Source organism: Helobdella robusta (assembly GCF_000326865.2).
Source record: "Helobdella robusta unplaced genomic scaffold HELROscaffold_26, whole genome shotgun sequence".
In the NCBI taxonomy this organism is placed as follows: Eukaryota; Metazoa; Annelida; class Clitellata; order Rhynchobdellida; family Glossiphoniidae; genus Helobdella; species Helobdella robusta.
In genome coordinates, this window is record NW_008704349.1 from 1760987 (window position 1) to 1772570 (window position 11584).

The window sequence follows — 11584 nt, forward strand, 5'->3', positions numbered from 1 at the left end:
AATATATTGCGTATCGACTGAGATATTTTATCAGACTGTTCAACCGCGTGTAAATTGTTTGCACATCTTTATGTATCTAGTTGAAATATGCGATGAGCAGTGATCGCCTTGAATAGTATCACATCCCATTGTCTCACGTTGTGTCCTATCGTAATAAATGTTAATTTCGCGAATTCTAGAAATTCTACAAGTTTGAGAAGTGTCAGTTGAACAATAAAATTTGATAACGAGAAATTTTCGTCTGAAAGCACTTCGAGTGCATCGTCCTTAATCTTTGATTATGTTTAATCGTCGAATCATCTATCTGTCTGTCTGTCTGTCTGTGTGTGAGTGCGTGTGTATGTATGTATGTATGTATGTATGTATGTATGTATGTATGTATGTATGTATGTATGTATGTATGTATGTATGTATGTATGTATGTGTGTATGCGTGTATGGCGTGTGTGCGTGGGTATTTGTGCGTATGTTTAATCTTATGGCTGGTGATTACGCAAAATAAAATGCGACCCGCCTTTTAGCAGAAGGCAAACAAAAGAATGATTGGAGGAGTATTAAAACAATGAATGAACGAATGATTTAATAAATAAATGAACGAAAGAATGAAAAATTGAACAAATGAATGAATGAATGGTGGAACGAATGAATGAACAAACGGACTAATATGTCAGATGAATGATGAAACAAAGGAGGAATTAATAAATGAAGGATTATCGAAATTTAATGATGATAGAACGAAGGAATTAATGAATGAATGAATGAATGAATGACAGAACGAAAAATGAGTAAATGAACGAACGAATGAGTTAGAAAACGAATGAATCTATAAAATATAAAGAAAACAGTAAAAGTTGATGAAATGAATGTACTAGACTAGAATTTCGCGGAATATCGATTGCGCAAAAGACTCATTCATCTTTTTCTTCAACTGCTGACGTTATCGTTCAGAATAAAAAAAACTTTCAAAAAATATACACCCACATACACACACAAACACACACACACATACACACGCACACACACACACATACACACGCACGCACACAACACGTGCAAATTGAAGGAATACAATACATTTATCGCCTCCGTGAGCTAGCAATCTTCAAATGTCACACATTCCACGTCGGTGCGTTCAGGTTAAAAATTTTTGAATGTAAGAAAAAAATTACCTAGTAGGCAAAAATATGAAAGTGGGTGTTGGTTGTGGTGGGTCGTAAGGATAGTGGAATTTAACGTAATAAAAATAATTTTTAAAGTAATAAAAATAGCCCGACAACAGAGAATATGTAAGAAATATGATAGCGTCTTTTTAATTTTTTGCGCAGTTAGGATTCGAACCACATCCAGGGGTGATAGAATTACACAGTTCCACACATAACTCCTATAACTGTGTGTGTGTGGTGTGTGTGTGTGTGTGTGGTGTGTGGTGTGTGTGGTGTGTGTGTGGTGTGTGTGTGTGTGTGTTTGCTGTTGAATTTTCTGAATAGAAAGAATTTTGAAAAAAAATTACTAATTCATACTAATACAATCATTATTAAGGGGTAAATTACTGAGAGGCCAATTTGAGATCAATTAGACGATGATGACATAGGCTGTGTTAACGACGTAAAACATTTTCTATTCTTAACTAAACTAGCAGCGGTTCTTACACAGATAGATGCTAGTCTTCAGAACCACTTTAAACTTTGTTATTATTATTATTATCACTGGCATATCATATGTATAATATCAATAAAAATTATTTCACATTTGTTATTATTGTTATTAAAGTTATTCTTCTTTTTCTTCTTTTTCTTCATTTTCTTCTTTTTCTTCTTCTTTTTCTTCTTCTTCTTTTTATTTTTCTTTTTTCTTGTTGTTGTTGTTATTATTATTATTATTATTATTGTTTTTATGGTTTTCATAATACTTTTCTTATTCACAATTTTTAACAAAGGCTGACTACGTGATAAGATGAATGTATTAATGAATGTGCGTCTTGCACGCGCATACATACATACATACATACATACATACATACATACATACATACATACATACATACATACATACAAATAATACCATTTGTATATAATGTTTGATCTAAATTTACGAACAAATGAGCACGTGTTAACTTGAAGGCTATATATATATATATATATATATATATATATATATATATATATATATATATATTATGATAAATTTATAAAAAGCGTAAATTAAAAAAGTTCTCATAAGCGCTATCAGTAAGTTCACGAACGAAGACAAAAATAACTGAGATAGACGTTGAAAAAAAAGGAAATTAAATTGAAAATATGTCTCTACAATATTTCTAAAAGTGTCAATAGTTAATCATTTTGAATATAAATATGTCTTCAAGTTCTTTCTGAAAACTTCAATGGTTAATCCCAGCATTCGCAATGATCCAAAATGAAGTACATCCCAGACCCTTGGATCAAACACACCAATGTTTCTTGCCTCTGTACATAACAGAGCATTATTAACCATCGTCAGATTTGAACAATCACTTCTCAAGTTGATGTTTTCAGAAACCACAGATCTCTTTTTAAGTTTATCCAACAAATATACAGGCAATAGGAGGCAGAGTACCAGATTTTAAACTTAAATTTACAAAACTAGTAATGAAGGTCAAAAATAAATCAATATATTTTTTCAGTATATGCGTCGGAATAATATCCAGTGAGCATGTCTTGGCCGCAATGATGACAAAGATGATTATCGCGATGCTGATGATGACAGAACGATGACAAATTATCCTAATAATAAAAACAACAACACAACATGTTGATGAAATCGATCAATAATATTGTTCTTAAAGAGATATAAAAGATGATGTCATATCTTATCTTAAAAGATGATATCATATTTTATCTTAAAGATCATATATATATATATATATATATATATATATATATATATATATATATATATATATATATATATATATATAGATATATATATGTCAACCTATTTCGAGTATATAAAGGGCTCTCAACAGATATGGTCTATTTAGCAACAATTTCCGTCTAATTGCAACTTGCAACCGTCCCTATTGCAACAGCTCGCTTTTCAGGTTCGTTTGGTTTGATCATTTTTTTTTTAATTTTTGAAATAAATTTTAGTTTAGTATTTTTAATTTTAAATGAATTGCTTGTATTATTTGCATAAATATAACTTTTCAAATGTGTTTCACTACTTCAACATTGCTATACCCAGAATAAAAATGCATTTTATGTGTTTTTTTATTTCTTTCGTTAAAGATTTTTTTCTATAAGTATAATACTATCTAAAATAATACATTTTGGTTTTACACACTTGAACTTTTACTTATGGTGGCGAGGTGGTGTAAATGATTAAAGCGCCAGGCTCTGCTGCTGCAGTGACTGGATTCGAATGCAAGCAGATCCCCGCATATCACATACGCAATGTGTGTGTGTGTGTGTATTCTTAAAGAAAGAACTAATAGTAGTAGTAGTAGTAGTAGTAGTAGTAGTAGTAGTAGTAGTAGTAGTAGTAGTAGTAGTAGTAGTAGTAGCAGCAGCAGCAGCAGCAGTAGTAGTAGTAGTAGTAGTAGTAATAGTAGTAGTAGTAGAAGTAGTAAGTAGTAGTAGTAGTAGTAGAAGTAGTAAGTAGTAGTAAGAGTAGTAATGGTAGGAGTACCTTAATTTTCTATACTACTACGACTACCATAACCGAAGCGTCTAAAATACTTATAAAATTTTCATTTGAACAGTTTGATCGGGCATAATTGTTTTCACCGCAAAGATCTTTAGGAATTAATTAGGAAAGTTAGTCCTTAAATTACTTTTGAGATATTTAATTATTAAAATTTGCAAATAAAAGAGTGGAAATAAAATAAATTATGGTTATAATTATGGTTATTATTATTATATAATCAGGATTAGGATAATTTGTCATCGTTTTTATTTTATAATTATGATTAGGATAATTTGTCATCCTTTTGCCATCATCAGCATCGCGATAATCATCTTTGTCATCATTGCGTTTTTAGTTTAACCGGAAGTAGAATGTCATCCAACAAACTGACGACCTCAACCATATACCACCTCGGTGACTGGCCTATTGTCATACCAGACTGGGGTGAGTAAAAGGTGATGATGATGATGATGGTGGTGGTAAAAAGGATGATGATGGTGGTGGTAATGATGATGATGGTGGTGGTGGTAATGATGATGATGATTATGTCTATACATTCGTTTTTTTAATTCTTTCGTTGTCCGTATTATATTCACACATTTGTTTGTTTGTTTGTCCGTTCATTCATTTATTCATTCATTTTTTCATTCATTTATTTATGTATGTATGTACGTATGTATGTATGTATGTATGTATGTATGTATGTATGTATGTATGTATGTATGTATGTATGTATGTATGTATGTATGTATGTATGTATGTGTGCGTGTGTATGTGTGCGTGTGTGTGCGTGTAAGTTAGCGGTTGTAGCGCCATGTGTTTACTACAGCTATTGACGTAGTTCACGCCTAATCGTTGAAAACATAGTAGTAGTAGTAGTAGTAGTAATAATAATAATAATAATAATAACAAATAATTGTAATTACAAATAATAATAAGAATAATAAGAATAAATAATAATAATAATAATGACATTTTTGGCAGCCGCAATATTATAACAAAGGATTTGACGCATACAACTTTATACAAAGGAATGAATGAACGAATGAACGAATGAATGAATGAGTGAATGAATGATTGAATGAATAAATGATTGAATGAACGAATGAATAAACCTTGACGAATGTTATTATTATTATAATTGTTGTTACTCTTGTTTGTGTTTGCGTTTTGTATGTGTGAATTTGTCTGGTTGTATTTGAGCTGGAAGACATTTAACTGTTTTATAATAAAAAAAAAGAAACTAAATGTATTATTTAAAAGTAATAAAATAATAATTAATAAAATTTTAGAATGATTAAAAATGTCTTCTTTTTTTCACAATCTCAGATGTTCCAATGCCATTTGCTCCGTTTCCCTGACGTACGTAGATATGACAAGCTAACTGATGACTCGTTAGGTTGGTTGGCTGGCTGGCTGGTTGGTTGGCTGGCTGGTTGGTTGGTTTGTTGTTTAGTTGGTTGGTTGGTTGGTTGGCTTGTTGGTTTGATGGCTAGTTGGCTGGTTGGTTGGCTGGTTGGTTGGTTGATTGGTCTGTTGGCTAGTTGGCTGGTTGGTTGGTTGATTGGTTGGTTGATTGGCTGGCTTGTTGACTGGCTGGTTAGTTGGTTGGTCGGTTAGTTGTCATTGTCGATCGATTTGTCGGTTTATTGTTTGATTGATTGATTAGTTGGGTTGTTAGATTGATTGATTAGTTGGGTTGTTGAATTGATTGATTGGGTTGTTGAATTGTTAACAAGTTGATTCGATTGATTTTGTTGGCTGGTTGATATGAATGACTCGAATAGTTGATTTTTTTTGCTGGTTGATTCATTCATTCATCTGTTGGCTGGCTTGAATTAAGATTGCATGCTTCAGAGTACAAGGGTAAAGGTGGGTTTTGTGATAGTGTGTATATGTGTTTATATGCACACTCACACACACACACACACACACACACACACACACACACACACACACACACACCACACACACACACACACACACACACACACACACACACACACACATAGACTCACACATAGACTCACACACACACGCACTCACACACACACAAACACACACATACACACTGATTTATAAACTTTCGAAATTTATAACACGCGTGCAACTTTTAAATTTCATTGAAATTCATCACCAACATCAAACTCTAATTCAATTTTTCAGGTTTTTAGAAGAAAAAAGCAGAAAAAAAGAAAAGGAACCGAAAAAAATAAAATATGTTAATTATAGTATTTAAAAACTGTTACAATGATTTAGACGGCCTAATTTTGTTGGGCTCATAAAAATTATATACATATACATACATACATATATATATATATATATATATATATATATATATATATATATATATATATACGTTGGATAATGGTATAACATCTATCAAAATACATAGGAAATGATATATATATATATATATATATATATATATATATATATATATTACATGTATTGTTATGTTCTAACATGTCGTAGTATGTCTTAGTATGTGATTGATGTTATTTATAAATACATATGAACTGGAAGCAGTTTGTATACATGAAGATATGTATACATAAATTATGTTTATTTATGTTTATTAGTTAAACGTGGTTTATTTTAATTGTTTAACCTTTCATTCATTCGTTTGTTAACACTTTTTCGCACCCTCCACACCCTCCATCCGATTTCTTTGATCTTTAGGAAAATTTTTATCAGATCAAAATGATTGTGATGTATTTGTTTTACGTACGCTTCTGTTTCCTTTATTAATTTATTTATTAACACACACACACACACACACACACACACGCATATCGTACAGACACACACACACACCACTGTTATTGTTTGGTTACTACCATGTATTATATATAAAACATCAATTTCAAGTTTATATCATATAATATTAATGTCCTATTTATTTATATATATCATTCAGTTTCTCTCTCTTTCTCTCTTTTCACTCAATATTTCTCTCTCTCTCTCTCTCTCTCTCTCTCTCTCTCTCTTTTATCTATTCATACATCTTTATTATTTCATATTAAAAAGTATAAACTTATGTCAGTGTAATGAAACCTTTGCACCAAATTAACCGTAGTGTTACAGATATCGATGTTTATGTTAATAATAATAATAATAATGATAACTTTACTACTTCTTTTAATAATAACTATTATAATATAACAATAATAATAATAATAATTATTATTATTATTATTATTATTATTGTTCTCTTCGTCGATGATTACGTCATATTTATTTAGCGACTCGCTTTTAAATCGGTAAAGATCTTCCGTTGTTGAGGTTCTCATATTTCTTATCGACTTTTATTTTCTATTATAAAATATGTTATCAATGTTCATTTTATTATAAGTTATCATTTGTTTGTTGTTTTTAAGATGGAAAGAAAGTGTAAGAGAGAGAGAGAGGAGAGAGAGAGAGAGAGAGAGAGAGGGTTTGAGAGAGAGAGAAATTGAGAGTAAGATAGAGAGAGATTTAAGAAAGGAGGAATTGTATAGAAGAAGAGAGAAAGAAGAGAGAGAGAGATAAAAAAGAGAGAGAGAAATCGTAAATTTTTATGAAACACTTATAAAAAGATTTAAACAATTTTATTGCCCAAAGTAACATATTAATTATCATTAATTTATTTTAATAATAATTTAGCTATGTGTTCATTCACTCATTTATTTGTTTATTGAACTTTTTAAAATTCGTAGTTGATAAAAATACATTATTGCAACCCTTGACCCTCGTATTGACTACCAGCACCGATTTTATAACTTCAAAAGATCTCTATACTTTCCAAGCCAGTCAAGCCTTCGCTATTCCGTAGGTTCAAGACTTATTAATAGCAATAGTGATAGAGACAATAAACTACATTTAGGACTTTGTTTTTTCTGCTCGAAACCCTGACTTGTATACTTCTCTAATCAGGTGCATAATTATAGTCCGATTTTACAAAGATACAAAATTTCTATACACTCTATGGCTTACAAACCAAAGATTACAAAGATACAATAATTGAATAACAAATGATATAGCGCAATTCGATCATTCTCGCGGTTTTAGCAATGTTATAGTCATGCAGTTTTTTTTACTGTTAAAACGTTGATGTGTGTTGTATGTGTTGTTTGTATGCGTTGTTTGTATGCGTTGTTTGTATTGTTGTTTGTGTTTATTTGTTTGTTTGTTTTTGTTTGTATTTGTTTGTTCATTTGGTGTTGATGTTGTCGTTGTTTTTATCCTAAATTGACGTACGATCCGTGCTTCATCTTATTGTAGTTTCGACTTCCTGAGGTGTGAAAAATTTTTTGGGAAAAAAATGTCATAAAATTCTGAAACGTCGTATCCAATTAATAACTACACAAACCTTTATTCATATCTATATAACGGGCTTCGAATTCTCCGCCTTTAATGAAAAAAATTATAGTTATAACAATAATTATAATAATTATTATTATTTTATTGTTATTATTATTATTATTACTTAGGTGTCTGGTAGTGCTGTAGCAGTTATCAATGAGTTAGCGTACTCACGTACGCTGTGATATGTATGCGTTTTTTTCAGAAAAATTAAATTAATTATAAAAAATAATTAATAATAATAATAATTATTATTATTAGTTTTACAAATTTTAGTAACCATTTCGAGACGAAACAGAGGACGTTACGGTTGATATCGACCTTCTGAGAGCGTTGGAGTTGCCACCAGCTTCATAAAATAACAAGGATTATGTGTATTTATCATAAAAATATTATTATTGTTATTATTATTATTATTATTATCATTATTATTATTATTATTATTAATTTTTTTGTTATTATTACAACTGTACTTACAGATTTTCCATGCGTCTGGTTCTACATAATCTAGAAAATATTATTTTTATTGATTGATTTTACTGTTACTGAAATGTTCACAAACGGATCCACGTACACACACACACACACACACACACACACACACACACACACACACACACACACACACACACACACACACACATATATATATATATATACATACATACACAAACACAAACAAACAGACGGACATTCTATTACCGTCATTAGCCGGTTCTGGTCTGACATCTGGGTATTTCAATTAAAAGTTTATAAAATATAACATCTCAAAACTTTCAAGTATTTCACTTATTTTCATAACCATTTTTATTTAAATATTCAAAATTATAACTCCCAACAAATATAGTTAAATCGTCTTCAACCAAAATCGTACCATCGGTATTCATGTAAAGAGGATTCATCGGTGACGTCTTTGTCGCGGTAGTCACCTTGGTGAAGGGTAAGGTTGGTTTTGGTCTTACCAAAATTTCATCTTTAGAAGAGGGCGGCCTATCAATAAAATGTTTATTCTCTCTTGGAGATGCCACAGGGGGTGATATTGGAGGGACTGGCCTGTTTGTCATATCTATGGTTGGTGATGTTGGGTCTGAGGAGCGGAGCTTTTGTGTAATTGGCTTGGCTTGGAGGCAGCAGTTTTCGTAGTATCTGACGATTTTGTGTAGGCAGCTAACCCATGGAGGCTTTAAAATATTTCGGTTATTTTGTGTGTGTATGTTTTCGTCTGTGCGTGTTGCGTCTGTGCGTGTGTATTCTGTCTGTGTGTGTGAGTGTGTGTCTGTTTGTTTGCCTGTTTGTGTGTATGTGTGTGTGTGTGCGTATGTGTGTGAGAGAGAGTACTTGTGAGTGTAATTTATTATCAGCCAATTTTATCAATTTAAAAATGTTGGGCTGTGTGTCAACTTTCAAACGCCTAATAAATGTTAAGACGGAATTATAATAAATTATAATAACGCTTAATAAATGTTAATGTATTTACGTCTTGAGTAACTTTTAACTTGTAGCCCAGGGGCGAAGACAATATGGAAAAGTGTTGAAACGTTTTACTGTAAAAGGGTGATGGTTTTTAATAGTAAGTAATTGATAATAATAATTATAATTATAATAAGATAAATAAAAAATTTATTAATAAATTACATATTTTATAAATATTATTTTATAAATATTATTTTATAAATATTTCTTTTAAACAATATTCTCCCTTATAGGTTATTAAAAGTTAAAATATTTTTAAGACAAGTGTCTCCACCCCTATTCTACCCCCAATTTCTACCCCCCTTTTCTACCCCCTAACTTGATGTAGGAAGTAAGGGCATATGGGGTTTCCTTGGCCAGCCTAATGCAAAAATTTCCATGACCCTTTCTATCGGCTTCTGTTATGTAATTTTCGGCTTCATCTCGATGTCCATTTACGTACCATCTTTTAAAATTTAAAACTGTCGTTTAAAACACACACACACATAAACACAAACAAACATACACACACACACACACACAAACAAACAAACAAACAAACATACACACTCACAAATACACATATAAGCACATGCAAACAACACACGTACACGCATTTATATATATATACACACATAGAAACACACATACATACATACACACATACATACAAACAAACAAACGAACAAATTTTTATGTTTAAAAAACTTTAAAGATGTTTTACTCACGCAGGCTGCTGTCTTCCATGCTTGTCTCCGTCATAAAATATCGGCAAATTCTACAGGATAGTTAAAACCCAATATAAAATTTACCCAATTAACTGATTGAAAACGTAAAATAAACTAATGAAAAAGCTATTGTCATGATAATACAAAGTGAAAGTTAATAGGTAACTATCATACACGCACACACACGCACACACGCACTCTTAATTTGAAATTCAAAATTAATAATGAATAGATATTTAAAAAAAAAACATAAACTATAGTCAGTACAAACAGTTAAGTTTTGGTAACTCATCTTCTGCTCGGCTGGCTTTGTAAAACTACGGTGCCTTTGTAAAAGTCACTTTATTCCCTCTTCCCTAACTGACACCAAATTATCGTAAAAGCTTGCTAAAACTAAAAAATATAGCGTATATTAAAAAAGATTTTGCTTGTATTCCGCAATTAAAACGTAATGTATTTAATAGTACACAACAGCATATCTTCCTAGTGGCCCTAGTTGCTTTTAACTATACCTGTTCACTTTCATCATGTAGTTCTAAACAGCAGCTAAACAATGATACACGGTACTCTTCATGTCTGTTTGTGTGTATGTATGTAAGTGTGTGTGTGTGTTTGTTTGTATGTGTGTGTGTGTTGGTTTGTGTGTGTGTGTTGGTTTGTGTGTATGTACGTGTGTGTTAGTGTGGAATTACGCTTACAACAATTCGATAGTGGCAACAATGTCATCGTGTTTCAAATCGGTAACATTGTTACATTGTTACATTGTTACTATATATCATTCTCGTCATTTCGTCGTGATCTCTTTAAGCTTGAGATTTTGTATTATAACTCATTGTAAGAAGGATACCATCATAAAAAATGATGACTTATGATGACTATACATGCACGTACACACATACACGCACAGTCATATACACACAAATGAAAAGCAAAAATATGTATATATAAACACACAAGCACACACACACACACAATACACACACACACACACATATATATATATATATATATATATATATATAATATATATATATATATATAACAAAAATAAAGTTTCATATATATTTATCTATGAAGCGAAAAGATAGCGTAACGGTTAAAGAGCCTGGATGTGCTGTTGTAGATACCTGGAACGATTGCAAATAGATCCCCACGAAACATGTACAATATTTGCGTGTGTTGTTGATATCTATAAAAATTAATTAGGATAAAATTGAATGATAATGATAATAATAATAATATACATGTTATACTTATAACTATTTTCTAGAAATTTTGTATAAAATCCAATATGTATATAAAATACACGACTTACTTCATATATTATACATCAACGAATATATATATAATACAAATAATAATTATATAGCGTAATTTAATTTATACGTATACTTACTA

At 30.8% G+C, this 11584-nt stretch overlaps 1 protein-coding gene across 1 annotated transcript; it reads right to left on the bottom strand.

Annotated features, from left to right (window-relative positions):
- Nucleotides 1-7235: 7235 nt before the first annotated feature.
- On the bottom strand, nucleotides 7236-11506 carry HELRODRAFT_191947 (hypothetical protein; the record flags this gene model as incomplete). Its single annotated transcript, XM_009020060.1, has 11 exons — nucleotides 7236-7411; nucleotides 7439-7722; nucleotides 7762-7935; nucleotides 8014-8052; nucleotides 8287-8355; nucleotides 8881-9187; nucleotides 9496-9550; nucleotides 9799-9924; nucleotides 10187-10236; nucleotides 10699-10762; nucleotides 11502-11506. 9 exons carry the CDS (start codon nucleotides 11504-11506, stop codon nucleotides 7883-7885), a joined length of 768 nt encoding a protein of 255 aa, XP_009018308.1. The 3' UTR covers nucleotides 7236-7411; nucleotides 7439-7722; nucleotides 7762-7882.
- Between the last annotated feature and the right edge of the window lie 78 nt (nucleotides 11507-11584).